We start from the raw sequence: 15,774 nt of genomic DNA, 5'->3' as shown, positions 1-15,774 counted from the left end.
GAGACTTACCTGATATATCGCCATAACTTACCTGATATAGCACCATAACTTACCTGATATATCACCATATGTGGCGTATAAAGTGCTGATACGCATCCTTGTTAGATTGGCTGTTTTTTTTTAGCCAAAAAAAAAAAAAACTTAAAAAAATTATTTACCCCATGCTAATGACTCTGAGGTTTAGCATTATCTTTAACCTCAGTGACATAAACTGTGGGGAAAACATGTGAAGCATCCATAATATACTGTAATGAATGCAAGTTAGGCATACACAAAGAGGAGTCCATTAAAGTTTATGGACAGCCTCCTTATGTGACTTCAAGCAAGGAAACTCTAAAGTTATTTGGATCATGAACTTCATAAAAAAGTTTATGAAGCTTTTTATTAAAACAAATCCCAAATAAATACAGATACTCTTGTGCAAACCGCATTATGGCATTTAACTCATCAGATGCCACGATGCATTCTTGTATTTTGACAAAACACTTTAAGTTAGTGATTGTTACTATTTTATCAAGGCCTTTTAACACCTGGACCCACCACTGCAACAACTAGATTTGATGTTACTGGAATTCAGCATCATTTTGTTTCAAGTGGCCTTCATAGTGGTAGCTTGGCCTGTTGATACTAGGACCCACTACTTTGGAAGTTGATGCATAATTAGCTTGTGGCTCCTCACTGTGGTAGCTCAGGACCACTGCTAAAAAAGTGAAGTTGCTGTTAATTTGGCAGCTGCACACAGATGTAGCTAACTGCCCCAAATGGCTCAGTGTTTGTCTAGATTTGTTTTGTCATCAGACAGCATTACCATCCTGAGCTACAGCTGGATGTTATAGGGTTTATTAGCTTGTTTTATGTTCAGAGCTGATATGTGTCACATTATTACAGCTGGATGTTATAAGGTTTATTAGCTTGTTTTATGTTCAGAGCTGATATGTGACACATTATTACAGCTGGATGTTATAGGGTTTATTAGCTTGTTTTATGTTCAGAGCTGATATGTGACATATTATTACGGCATTACCATTCTGAGCTACAACTGGATGTTATAGACTTTATTAGCTTGTTTTATATTCCGTGGTGATATGTGTCATATTATTACAGCTGGTTGTTATAGGATTTATTAGCTTGTTTTCTGTTCAGAGTTGATATTTGCCATATTATTACAGCTGGATTTTAGAGGGTTTATTAGTTTGTTTTATGTTCAGAGCTGATATGTGTCATATTATTACAGCTGGATGTTATAGGGTTTATTAGCTTGTTTTATTTTCCGAGTTGATATGTGTCATATTATTACAGCTGGATGTTATAGGGTTTATTAGCTTGTTTTATGTTCAGAGCTGATATGTGGCATATTATTATGGCATTACCATCCTGAGCTACAGCTGGATGTTATAGGGTTTATTAGCTTGTTTTATGTTCAGAGCTGATATGTGTCACATTATTACAGCTGGATGTTATAGGGTTTATTAGCTTGTTTTATGTTCAGAGCTGATATGTGGCATATTATTATGGCATTACCATCCTGAGCTACAGCTGGATGTTATAGGGTTTATTAGCTTGTTTTATGTTCAGAGCTGATATGTGTCACATTATTACAGCTGGATGTTATAGGGTTTATTAGCTTGTTTTATGTTCAGAGCTGATATGTGGCATATTATTACAGCTGGATGTTATAGGGTTTATTAGCTTGTTTTATGTTCAGAGCTGATATGTGTCACATTATTACAGCTGGATGTTATAGGGTTTATTAGCTTGTTTTATGTTCAGAGCTGATATGTGACACACTATTACAGCTGGATGTTATAGGGTTTATTAGCTTGTTTTATGTTTAGAGCTGATATGTGTCATACTATTACAGCATTACCATCCTGAGCTACAGCTGGATGTTATAGGGTTTATTAACTTGTTTTATGTTCCGTGGTGATATGTGTCATATTATTACACCTGGATGTTATAGGATTTATTAACTTGTTTTCTGTTCAAAGTTGATATTTGCCATATTATTACAGCTGGATTTTATAGGGTTTATTAGTTTGTTTTATGTTCAGAGCTGATATGTGTCATATTATTACAGCTGGATGTTATAGGGTTTATTAGCTTGTTTTATTTTCCGAGTTGATATGTGTCATATTATTACAGCTGGATGTTATAGGGTTTATTAGCTTGTTTTATGTTCAGAGCTGGTATGTGGAATATTATTACAGCTGGATGTTATAGGGTTTATTAGCTTGTTTTATGCTCAGAGCTGATATGTGTCATATTATTACAGCTGGATGTTATAGGGTTTATTAGCTTGTTTTATGTTTAGAGCTGATATGTGTCATACTGTTACAGCATTACCATCCTGAGCTACAGCTGGATGTTATAGGGTTTATTAGCTTGTTTTATGTTCAGAGCTGATATGTGGCATGTTATTACAGCTGGATGTTATAGGGTTTATTAGCTTGTTTTATGCTCAGAGCTGATATGTGGCATATTATTACAGCTGGATGTTATAAGGTTATTAGTTTGTTTTATGCTCAGAGCTGAAATGTGGCATATTATTACAGCTGGATGTTATAGGGTTTATTAGCTTGTTTTATGTTCAGAGCTGATATGTGGCATATTATTACAGCTGGATGTTATAGGGTTTATTAGCTTGTTTTATGTTCAGAGCTGACATGTGGCATATTATTATGGCATTACCATCCTGAGCTACAGCTGGATGTTATTGGGTTTATTAGCTTGTTTTATGTTCAGAGCTGATATGTGGCATAATATTACAGCTGAATGTTATAGAGTTTATTAACATGCTTTATGTTCAGAGCTGACATTTGGCATATTATTATGGCATTACCATCCTGAGCTACAGCTGGATGTTATAGGGTTTATTAGCTTGTTTTATGTTCAGAGCTGATATGTGGCATATTATTACAGCTGGATGTTATAGGGTTTATTAGCTTGTTTTATGTTCAGAGCTGACATGTGGCATATTGTTATGGCATTGCCATCTTGAGCTACAGCTGGATGTTATAGGGTTATTGGCTTGTTTTATGTTCAGTGCTGATATGTAACACATTATTACAGCTGGATGCTATAGGGTTTATTAGCTTGTTTTATGTTCAGAGCTGATATGTGACACATTATTACAGCTGGATATTATAGGGTTTATTAGCTTGTTTTATGTTCAGAGCTGGTATGTATCATATCATGTGCTACAGTTGGATGTTATAGGGTTTATTAGCTTGTTTTATGTTCAGAGCTGATATGTGACACATTATTACAGCTGGATATTATAGGGTTTATTAGATTGTTTTATGTTCAGAGCTGATATGTGTCATATTATTACGGCATTACCATCCTGAGCTACAACTGGATATTATAGGGTTTATTAACTTGTTTTATGTTCTGTGGTGATATGTGTCATATTATTACAGCTGGATGTTATAGGATTTATTAGCTTGTTTTCTGTTCAGAGTTGATATTTGTCATATTATTACAGCTGGATGTTATAGAGTTTATTAGTTTGTTTTATGTTCAGAGCTGATATGTGTCATATTATTACAGATGGATGTTATAGGGTTTATCAGTTTGTTTTATGTTCCGAGTTGATATGCGTCATATTATTACAGTCGAATGTTGTAGGGTTTATTAGCTTGTTTTATGCTCAGAGCTGATATGTGGCATATTATTACAGCTGGATGTTATAGGGTTTATTAGCTTGTTTTATGCTCAGAGCTGATATGTGTCATATTATTACAGCTGGATGTTATAGGGTTTATTAGCTTGTTTTATGTTTAGAGTTGATATGTGTCATATTACTATGGTGTTACCATCCTGAGCTACAACTGGATGTTATAGGGTTTATTAGCTTGTTTTATGTTCAGAGCTGATATGTGGCATGTTATTACAGCTGGATGTTATAGGGTTTATTAGCTTGTTTTATGCTCAGAGCTGATATGTGACATATTATTACGACATTACCATCCTGAGCTACAACTGGATGTTATAGGGTTAATTAGCCTGTTTTATGTTCAGAGATAGTACGTGGAATATTATTACAGCCTGATTTTATAGGGTTTATTAGCTTGTTTTATGTTCAGAGCTGGTATGTGGAATATTATTACAGCTGGATGTTATAGGGTTTATTAGCTTGTTTTATGCTCAGAACTGATATGTGTCATATTATTACAGCCGGATGTTATAGGGTTTATTAGCTTGTTTTATGTTTAGAGTTGATATGTGTCATATTATTACGGTGTTACCATCCTGAGCTACAGCTGGATGTTATAGGGTTTATTAGCTTGTTTTATGTTCAGAGCTGATATGTGGCATGTTATTACAGCTGGATGTTATAGGGTTTATTAGCTTGTTTTATGCTCAGAGCTGATATGTGGCATATTATTACAGCTGGATGTTATAGGGTTTATTAGCTTGTTTTATGCTCAGAGCTGATATGTGGCATATTATTACAGCTGGATGTTATAGGGTTATTAGTTTGGTTTGTTTTATGCTGAGAGCTGAAATGTGGCATATTATTACAGCTGGATGTTATAGGGTTATTAGCTTGTTTTATGTTTAGAGCTGATATGTGGCATATTATTACAGCTGGATGTTATAGGGTTTATTAGCTTGCTTTATGTTCATAACTGACATGTGGCATATTATTATGGCATTACCATCCTGAGCTACAGCTGGATGTTATTGGGATTATTAGCTTGTTTTATGTTCAGAGCTGATATGTGGCATAATATTACATCTGAATGTTATAGAGTTTATTAACATGTTTTATGTTCAGAGCTGACATTTGGCATATTATTATGGCATTACCATCCTGAGCTACAGCTGGATGTTATAGGGTTTATTAGCTTGTTTTATGTTCAGAGCTGATATGTGGCATATTATTACAGCTGGATGTTATAGGGTTTATTAGCTTGTTTTATGCTCAGGGATGATATGTGGCATATTATTACAGCTGGATGTTATAGGGTTTATTAGCTTGTTTTATGCTCAGAGCTGATATGTGGCATATTATTACAGCTGGATGTTATAAGGTTATTAGTTTGGTTTGTTTTATGCTGAGAGCTGAAATGTGGCATATTATTACAGCTGATGTTATAGGGTTTATTAGCTTGTTTTATGCTCAGAGCTGATATGTGGCATATTATTACAGCTGGATGTTATAGGGTTTATTAGCTTGTTTTATGTTCAGAGCTGACATGTGGCATATTATTATGGCATTACCATCCTGAGCTACAGCTGGATGTTATTGGGGTTATTAACTTGTTTTATGTTCAGAGCTGATATGTGGCATAATATTACAGCTGAATGTTATGGAGTTTATTAGCGTGTTTTATGTTCAGAGCTGACATGTGGCATATTATTATGGCGTTACCATCCTGAGCTACAGCTGGATGTTATAGGGTTTATTATCTTGTTTTATGTTCAGAGCTGATATGTGGCATATTATTACAGCTGGATGTTATAGGGTTTATTAGCTTGTTTTATGTTCAGAGCTGACATGTGGCATATTGTTATGGCATTACCATCTTGAGCTACAGCTGGATGTTATAGGGTTATTAGCTTGTTTTATGTTCAGTGCTGATATGTAACACATTATTACATCTGGATGCTATAGGGTTTATTAGCTTGTTATATGCTCAGAGCTGATATGTGACACATTATTACAGCTGGATATTATAGGGTTTATTAGCTTGTTTTATGTTCAGAGCTGATATGTGTCATATCCTGAGCTACAGTTGGATGTTATAGGGTTTATTAGCTTGTTTTATGTTCAGAGCTGATATGTGACACATTATTACAGCTGGATGTTATAGGGTTTATTAGATTGTTTTATGTTCAGAGCTGATATGTGTCATATTATTACGGCATTACCATCCTGAGCTACAGCTGGATGTTATAGGGTTTATTAGCTTGTTTTATGTTCCGAGTTGATATGTGTCATATTATTACAGCTGGATGTTATAGGATTTATTAGCTTGTTTTCTGTTCATAGTTGATATTTGTCATATTATTACAGCTGGATGTTATAGGGTTTATTAGTTTGTTTTATGTTCAGAGCTGATATGTGTCATATTATTACAGATGGATGTTATAGGGTTTATTAGCTTGTTTTATTTTCCGAGTTGATATGTGTCATATTATTACAGCTGGATGTTATAGGGTTATTAGCTTGTTTTATGTTCAGAGCTGGTATGTGGCATATTATTACACCTGGATGTTATAGGGTTTATTAGCTTGTTTTATGCTCAGAGCTGATATGTGTCATATTATTACAGCCGAATGTTATATGGTTTATTAGCTTGTTTTATGTTTAGAGCTGATATGTGTCATATTATTACGGCGTTATCATTCTGAGCTACAGCTGGATGTTATAGGGTTTATTAGCTTGTTTTATGTTCAGAGCTGATATGTTGCATGTTATTACAGCTGGATGTTATAGGGTTTATTATCTTGCTTTATGTTCAGAGCTGATATGTGGCATATTATTACAGCTGGATGTTATAGGGTTTATTAGCTTGTTTTATGTTCAGAGCTGATATGTGGCATATTATTACAGCTGATTGTTATAGGGTTTATTAGCTTGTTTTATGTTCAGAGCTGATATGTGGCATAATATTACGGCATTACCATCCTGAACTACAGCTGGATGTTATAGGGTTTATTAGCTTGTTTTATGTTCAGAGATAATATGTGGCATATTATTACAGCCGGATGTTATAGGGTTTATTAGCTTGTTTTATGTTCAGAGCTGATATGTGGCATATTATTACGGCATTACCATCCTGAGCTACAGCTGGATGTTATAGGGTTTATTAGCTTGTTTTATGTTCAGAGCTGATATGTGGCATATTATTACAGCTGGATGTTATAGGGTTTATTAGCTTGTTTTATGTTCAGAGCTGATATGTGGCATATTATTACGGCATTACCATCCTGAGCTACAGCTGGATGTTATAGGGTTTATAAACTTGTTTTATGCTCAGAGCTGATATGTGGCACATTTTTGCAATATTTGAATATGCTTACCCATTACATTAGCAGTGTCTGATTATCTGTTTAATGGTTTGTACTATATTACTTAAAATTATACTAAGAACTGAAAAGCATGCAACCACAATTAATTTATATTTATGCTGGGTACATGACTTTGAAACTTACAACATGCATTAACATTATCACAACAGGATGAGGTGTTACAGATTTTTGCAGTTCCAAACCATTAGGTACCAGATATGGAGCAACTGGTGAGTATTTGTCATGGAACAGATTTTGTTATGACTTTGCACGATATAGAATGAGTGCTACATAGCAGCAATCATTTTGTGGAGAGTAAAGCCGTCTTGTTGTTAGGTTAGCCTTAGTTCAAGCACTCTATAGCAGTGTTTTTTTCAGTATAAATACTAACTGTTAAGAGGCCTTAAGGATTAAAGAACTTAACAACTTTACATGGCTGAGTCTTATGCAAGAAAGTGAGTCTTTGCATATGGAGGAAAATCACTAGTACACAGTTACTGATTAGTATGCATTCTGCTTTCTAGGCTCTGAAAACTGAAGTGACCCAGATTCTACTAAAAGAGCTTAGAGAACTTTCAGAAAACGTCTTGAACATGGATACAGCAAATTTCTCGTATGATTTGGTTATGCTCACTAGTGCATTCAAGAGTCGTCTACAGAGAACTGCAGCTGTACTTCTGGAGCTCCAAGGCCAGGAGGCACTGACTGAACTCCGAATGGTAAGCTACTACATATGCAGAAATATGCTGTGAGCAGGACTTGGGAAAGGAAAGTAATATTACTTTTCATTCCAAGAGATGAAGGTGGTGGCAAACATTTCAAGGAGAGTACAGAATTATGTAATTTGTATGGAGAAAATATGGCACAATATCCATCTCAAGTTGTACCTTATTTGTCTGAAAACAAGTTAGCATACTGATGACAGATTCATTGTTTTAGACAGTATCGGGCAATAGACTCAGCATAAGCAATGCAAGTACAAGCACAGCTAAACAGGTTACATTATAGGCAATATCTATCTACATCTTTGTCTGGGTCTCTTTGTGTTTATCTTTTTTAATTGCTTTAATTTGTTAACTGGGTAAATCCTTTACGTCAAATGTCACTTTTCATGGGTGAGATGTCTTGCCTGGGTGAGATCTGCAGCGATACTTGGCTGAGCAAGATAAAACAGATTTCTTCATCTATAGCAAAAGCTCCCAGCTAATCCCACAGGATTTTCAGGTTTTGACAGGCAAGCTGAGTCATGTAATAACTCCAGGCAGTCCAGGGTCTGCTGTAGAGCCTTTCCAAGTGTGCTGTGCCTCGTATACATCTTACATCAGGAGCTGAAGAGGCCTTCTCACTAAGTTGTCTAACAACATCAACTGACTGCTCTCAGACAGCTGGACCACTGGTTGTACTTTGAGATTCTTCCGGAATGCCAAGCTTCTCAGTGTATCATGGAGAATAAGCAGAAAACCCCGCAAGAGAAATGTACTTCCACCACTTGTGGCTGCAGTCTCATTCACTACCTAAAGCTTGTGACCATATGTGAAGATGGGGAAGTATACAGGTAAGCATAGAAACTGATTGTATAATTCAATTCTTGCTTCAGCACCACGGCCTTTTACGCTATCAGTGGTAGTGCCACTGCTACTGTTTTCAGGGCACTAGAACTGCAACATATTTTGTGGTACTTATTTTCAATGCGACTATTTCACTGACTATAGTGAACAGTTCCAGTGCAAACTGTACATTTTTATTTTATTTATTTTATTTTACATTTGTTGACCGGGATAGTCCGACTGGATATATGTCCGTTTTCAGCGGAGGCCTGGGGAGAAAAGCTCCACATACCAAAAAAGAGACAGTACATACATCACTGAGTGATAAACTCAGGCAGACATGTTTAGAAAAATATAGACAAAGAATACAGGCAGATATCAGTATACACAATGTGCAGACTTACATCTGATTGGCAAAGACATTATCAGAAAATATGAACATAGAATACAGTGAGGTCCATTAATTCACAATGCTTAGACATTCAGATGCTATGAGGCATAGATACTTGGCTAAACAGCAGGTTGGGTAGCAAGACATATATTAGTGAAGTTTTTAGTTAGGTTCAGAACAAGAGCACAGCCAATGAGATGTGAGGTACTTTTTGAGTTCTCTTATAAATAGGGGGAGTGAGGTTTCCTTGGTAACTGTAGTAGGGAATAGATTCCAGATTTTACTGGTTGAGTTGGCAAATATAGCATCGCCTGCAGAGTTGTTGGATTTTTGGGTCAGTATCATAAGTTTATCAGCTGAGCGTAATGGCCTGGGGGCACTATGAGGGGTGAGAATATTTTTGACGGCAGGGGTGTTATCAGGTTGATGGAGTATTTTATACGCTACTATAAGCTGGTTGAACTGTAGAAGGGTAGGATACTTTAGCCATCCCAGTGCTTTGAGGTTCTGGCAATGGTGGGTTCTAAAAGCCATGCCAGTAGCGAATCTGGCTATAGGATTGTAACATCCTGATAATTTGTTGAGATCAGTTTTAGATAGGTTGGTGAGTACAGGGGAGGCATACATAAGGGTAGAGAGGAGGTGTGATCTTGCAATAGCTACCCTAGCTAGGGGGATGAGGAAAGGTTTGGTTCTGTACAGGGAGCCAAGTTTTTTGTTAACGGACTTAATAGTGTGATTGACATGTTTATGAAATTTAACGTTGTCTGTTATTACGCCTAGAAGCTTTGTATGGTCATCAGGAGAGATAATGGTGTCATTGCTAGATTTGATGTTGAAGGAAGGAGGAGAATTCTATGGTTAGGGGAGAAAAGTAGTAGCTTGGTTTTGTTAGGATTTAGAAGCAGGCGGCGATTAGCTAGCCATGTTTCTACCATGCTGAAAGTAGTCTGGGTGAGGGTTACAAGTTGTGTAGGAGAGGAGGCAGAGCATATCAGCATTGAGTCATCTATCTGCATATTGGACGCAGGTGGCTTCTGGGATGGTGGTGTGCAGATCATTGATAAAGATAGAGAAAAGAAGGGGACCTTGTATCGACCCTTGTGGGACACCTAGGGTTAGAGGAAGTTGGAATAACAGCTTGCTTTGCCATAAGACAGCCTGCTGTCTACTGTTTAGGTAGGAGTAAAACCATTGTATTGCATGTTGTTCTAAACCAATGGTTTGTAGGGTATTGAGCAGTAGCTGATGGTTGACCATATCGAAAGCTTTTGAAAGATCTAGGAAGAGTGCCGAAGAATGTTGTTGTTATGATGAAGATTAATGACATTAGAGAAAGATAGAAAAGTTGTGGTGGTACTATGGAGTGGCCTAAAGCCATGCTGAGAGTTGGCGAGCTTTCCGTTTTGAATAAGAAAGTGCATGATTTGTTTGTGTATGCATCTTTCCATGATTTTAGCTAGTGTTGAAAGAATGGCTATAGGTCTAAAGTTAAATAATTCTGTGGAACTTCCACCTATTAACCTATATGATTGGATGGGAAATGGGAAATTCACCCCGGGGATCACTTCTGTGGCTCTGCTCGACAGGGGCACAGGAAAATAATTTTCTTGGCTGGCGAAAGCCAGGGTACATTTTTTGGCTAGGCTTGAATGGGCCCTAGGGCTGATAGCCTAGTACCTACCTATGAACCTATGAACCTTTATGGAGAGATATAAAATGTGATATTTTCCATATTGCTGGGATGGATCCTTCTGAGATGGATCTGTTGATCAGAATAGAAAAAGGAAGTGCTATCATAATCTCTTAAGTCCTAGATGACAACATAGTCTGCAAACAAGTCTTGTGTGTGGCATAATATTCTGTCCATGAAAATTACAAACAGGAGTGGAGGTAACACACCTTTGGTGGAACTGCATGCATATCTTGAATGTATTTGACTTAACACAGAGAATGTGGACACAATTGATATACTAGAAATACAGGCATCAAATGGCACACATCCAAAGCCTGGGTGCCCTTTACATTCTAAATACAGACATCAAATGGCACACATCCAAAGCACTGGTACCCTTTACACTCTAAATACAGGCATCAAATGGTGCACATCCGAAGCCCGGTTAACCTTTATACTCTAAATACAGGCATCAAATGGCACACATCCAAAGGCCTGGTATCCTTTACAATATAAATACAGGCATAAAATGGCACATATCTGAAGGCCTATTACCTTTAACAGTCTAAATGCAGACATCAAATGGCACACATCCGAGGTGCTGGTACCCTTTACAATCTAAATACAAGCACCAAATGGCACATATCCAAAGCCCTGGTACCCTTTACAATCTAAATACAGACATCAAATGGCACATATCCAAAGCCCTGGTACCTTTTACAATCTAAATACAGACATCAAATGGTGCACATCCTAAGCGCCGGTACCCTTTACAGTCTAAATGTAGGCATCAAATGGCACACATCTGAAGGGCTTGTACCCTTGACAATCTAAATACAGGCATCAAATGGTGCACATCCGAAGTGCTGGTACCCTTCACACTCTAAATACAGGGATCAAAGGCACACATCAGAAGGCCTGGTACCCTTTACAATCTAAATATAGACATCAGATGGCACACATCTGAAGGCCTGGTGCCCTTTACAGTCTAAATACAGGTATGAAATGGCACACATCTGAGGCACTGGTACCCTTTGCAGTCTAAATACAGGCATCAAATAGCTCACATCTGAAGGTGTGGTAACCTTTACAATCTCCCACATGACATTTTTGTAAAAACACTATTAGACTATACTGGTCAGCTCCACAAACCCATGCACTATCCATATTGGGACAGAGACTTGAGTCACTGTTTATTGCCAGGACAGAAGCCACATAATCCACATTACTTATACTGAATCCAAGGCTTGGTGACTGAGTGAAGCCTTCGTTTTGGCACTCTGTGTCAAGATTTCCCCGGATGAGTTTTGTATAACTGAAATAAATAACTTAAAAAATATATATAATTGTATATGTGCATGTGCCTGCACTCATGTGCATTTGTATCTGTCTTATGTAAGATATATATATATATATATATATATATATATATATATATATATATATATTTATAGCTGGGACCTGTGTGTAAAGGTGCAGGTCCAGCTTGCTGGGAAATTAATGCAAGCGAGAGAGAGATGCGTGGTATATTTAAAACATTGCTTGCAACTGATAGAACTTTATACAACATTAAATCTTACATAGTGATGCCAAAACTGCTTTTCTGTAGTGAACTGTGGCAAATTTTATGACAGGCATAAACAAAAAGCAAGTCTTTCTAAGTACTGGGTTGTTAAAACTAAGGAAGCCTAGTAAAAGAAAGATAAATATGATATGACTATATGGGAATATCCTATTATGACTATATGGGAATAAGCTGTAACACTAGGTCCCATCACAGATACTTGTAACATAAAAGGGCCATTGCTCTGGTGATATTTTATGAAACTTAAAGTTTGTGTGGGTGCAATTACTGACAAGACTGAGTGTATTTTCACCACAAATTAGTAAACAAATGGGCAAGCCAGTAAACGACACTGAAGATCAGAGTTTGCTTCAAAAAGTAGAAAATGTAATCAAGAAACAACTTGTGGAAAGGGTGATGGAGGCCTTTTCATGAACCATAGCTGTACAGCAAAGAGCCAGTCAACAACAACAGAAAGCAGACCAGACAGTGTTTTACAGCTCTGTTAGATAGCTGGCACCATAGGCTGAGAATGAAGATCTGCAAAGACAGCCAGGGGGGCAGTGTCTCTAAGCAAGGGGAATCAGTAGTAAAGCTGGAAAAGATACCGGGCAGTCTTTTACAGCTCTGTTACATAGCTGGCACCATAGGCTGAGAATGAAGATCTGCAAAGACAGCCAGGGGGGCAGTGTCTCTAAGCAAGGGGAATCAGTAGTAAAGCTGGAAATGATACCGGACAGTCTTTCACAGCTCTGTTAGATAGCTGGCACCATAGGCTGAGAATGAAGATCTGCAAAGACAGCCAGGGGGCAGTGTCTCTAAGCAAGGGGAATCAGTAGTAAAGCTGGAAAAGATACCGGACAGTCTTTTACAGCTCTGTTAGATAGCTGGCACCATAGGCTGAGAATGAAGATCTGCAAAGACAGCCAGGGGGCAGTGTCTCTAAGCAAGGGGAATCAGTTGTAAAGCTGGAAAAGCTACCGGACAGTCTTTTAGAGCTCTGTTAGATAGCTGGCACCATAGGCTGAGAATGAAGATCTGCAAAGACAGCCAGGGGGCAGTGTCTCTAAGCAAGGGCAATCAGTAGTAAAGCTGGAAATGATACCGGACAGTCTTTTACAGCTCTGTTAGATAGCTGGCACCATAGGCTGAGAATGAAGGTCTGCAAAGACAGCCAGGGGGGCAGTGTCTCTAAGCAAGGGGAATCAGTAGTAAAGCTGGAAATGATACCAGACAGTCTTTTACAGCTCTGTTAGATAGCTGGCACCATAGGCTCTGAATGAAGATCTGCAAAGACAGCCAGGGGGCAGTGTCTCTAAGCAAGGGGAATCAGTAGTAAAGCTGGAAATGATACCGGACAGTCTTTTACAGCTCTGTTAGATAGCTGGCACCATAGGCTGAGAATGAAGATCTGCAAAGACAGCCAGGGGGCAGTGTCTCTAAGCAAGGGCAATCAGTAGTAAAGCTGGAAATGATACCAGACAGTCTTTTACAGCTCTGTTAGATAGCTGGCACCATAGGCTGAGAATGAAGATCTGCAAAGACAGCCAGGGGGCAGTGTCTCTAAGCAAGGGCAATCAGTAGTAAAGCTGGAAAAGCTACCGGACAGTCTTTTACAGCTCTGTTAGATAGCTGGCACCATAGGCTGTGAATGAAGCTCTGCAAAGACAGCCAGGGAGCAGTGTCTCTAAGCAAGGGGAATCAGTTGTAAAGCTGGAAAATCTACCGGACAGTCTTTTACAGCTCTGTTAGATAGCTGGCACCATAGGCTGAGAATGAAGATCTGCAAAGACAGCAGGGGGCAGTGTCTTTAAGCAAGGGCAATCAGTAGTAAAGCTGGTAAAGCTACCGGACAGTCTTTTACAGCTCTTTTAGATAGCTGGCACCATAGGCTGAGAATGAAGATCTGCAAAGACAGACAGGGGGCTGTGTCTCTAAGCAAGGGCAATCAGTAGTAAAGCTGGAAATGATACCGGACAGTCTTTTACAGCTTTGTTAGATAGCTGGCACCATAGGCTGAGAATGAAGATCTGCAAAGACAGCCAGGGGGCATTGTCTCTAAGCAAGTGGAATCAGTAGTAAAGCTGGAAATGGTACTGGACAGTCTTTTACAGCTCTGTTAGATAGCTGGCACCATAGGCTGAGAATGAAGATCTGCAAAGACAGCCAGGGGACAGTGTCTCTAAGCAAGGGCAATCAGTAGTAAAGCTGGAAAAGATACCGGACAGTCTTTTACAGCTCTGTTAGATAGCTGGCACCATAGGCTGAGAATGAAGATCTGCAAAGACAGCCAGGGTGCAGTGTCTCTAAGCAAGGGCAATCAGTAGTAAAGCTGGAAATGATACCGGACAGTCTTTTACAGCTCTGTTAGATAGCTGGCACCATAGGCTGAGAATGAAGATCTGCAAAGACAGCCAGGGGGCAGTGTCTATAAGCAAGGGGAATCAGTAGTAAAGCTGGAAATGATACCGGACAGTCTTTTACAGCTCTGTTAGATAGCTGGTACCATAGGCTGAGAATGAATATCTGCAAAGACAGCCAGGGGGCAGTGTCTCTAAGCCAGGGGGCAGTGTCTCTAAGCAAGGGGAATCAGTATTAAAGCTGGAATTGATGTTTTCTGAAAACGAAAATAAAAATGATAACGTGTTTTACCCGATTAGTGGCTGACCTTAACCAAAGAAAGACTGGCCAAAATAAAACCGACAAGGAAATTGCTTTGTCCAGTTGACAATCTGCACTTTCCAGAAAGTTGAAGTAGTGAATTAAAATACCAAAACGTCAACGTTCTATACAATGAGAATAAGTAAAATATCAAAACGTCAACGTTCTATGCAATGAGAATTTAAAAATAACATAATAAGTGAACAAGTGGATGGATTACGACAGATAGTTCAGACTGTTGTGTCTGAATGCCAACAAAGACTGGGTTCCCTGTAAAAAAAAGAGAAGAAAAATTAAAAAAAAAAAAATATATATATATATATATATATATATATATATATATATATGTAAAAATTATGAAAGGGTACAGAAACAGCTTGGACACCTTCAGAAAGATCAAACTAAAACTAGTCAAAATGAAAGGTGCTTGTTTCAGCAGAGCTGGAAAAGATGGTACATAAACTGAAAAAGAGCAATGTAAACTGCTGATGGAACATGAAAGACAAAAGACAATTCAGTTTTAAACCCAGACTGACATTGTGTGTGTACAGTCTGAGAAGGAAAGAGTTTGGCAAAATTTATAAACTATCGATACTTGTATTACATGAATCACTTGAGAATAAAATTTATAAACTATTGATGCTTGTATTAAATGAATCAGAAATGACACACTCACAGACACATACAGGTCCTCGTTTTATAGGGTCTATATCATTACCTCGAAACGCCATCACTTTGAACACCTAAACATCAACACCTAATGAGCAAAATCCAAAGCACGAATGACCACTTCCACAAATTTTTTCACAGGGAAAAAATTTGCTTGGCCATTATCGGGAATTTGCCCTTTTCTCCAATGTAGAGCAATCTCGGAGTTGGTATATTTAGTTGGGGAGGTTTGAGGGGAGAAGCCTCC

General features: G+C 38.1%; 1 protein-coding gene across 1 annotated transcript in view; it reads left to right on the top strand.

The window, feature by feature from the left end:
- Positions 1–15,774, top strand: part of LOC122789780 — a 728,210-nt gene that overhangs the window by 181,850 nt on the left and 530,586 nt on the right. Inside the window, exon 6 of the mRNA XM_044057221.1 lies at positions 7,545–7,739. Within this exon, the coding sequence (XP_043913156.1) occupies positions 7,545–7,739 (195 nt within the window). The remainder of the gene's footprint in view (positions 1–7,544; positions 7,740–15,774) is intronic.

Source organism: Protopterus annectens, chromosome 15.part0 (genome assembly GCF_019279795.1).
Source record: "Protopterus annectens isolate FY-2018-M chromosome 15.part0, PAN1.0, whole genome shotgun sequence".
NCBI classification, from domain to species: Eukaryota; Metazoa; Chordata; order Ceratodontiformes; family Protopteridae; genus Protopterus; species Protopterus annectens.
The sequence above is the reverse complement of the archived record's forward strand: the minus strand, read 5'-3'. Positions and strand labels throughout refer to the sequence as shown.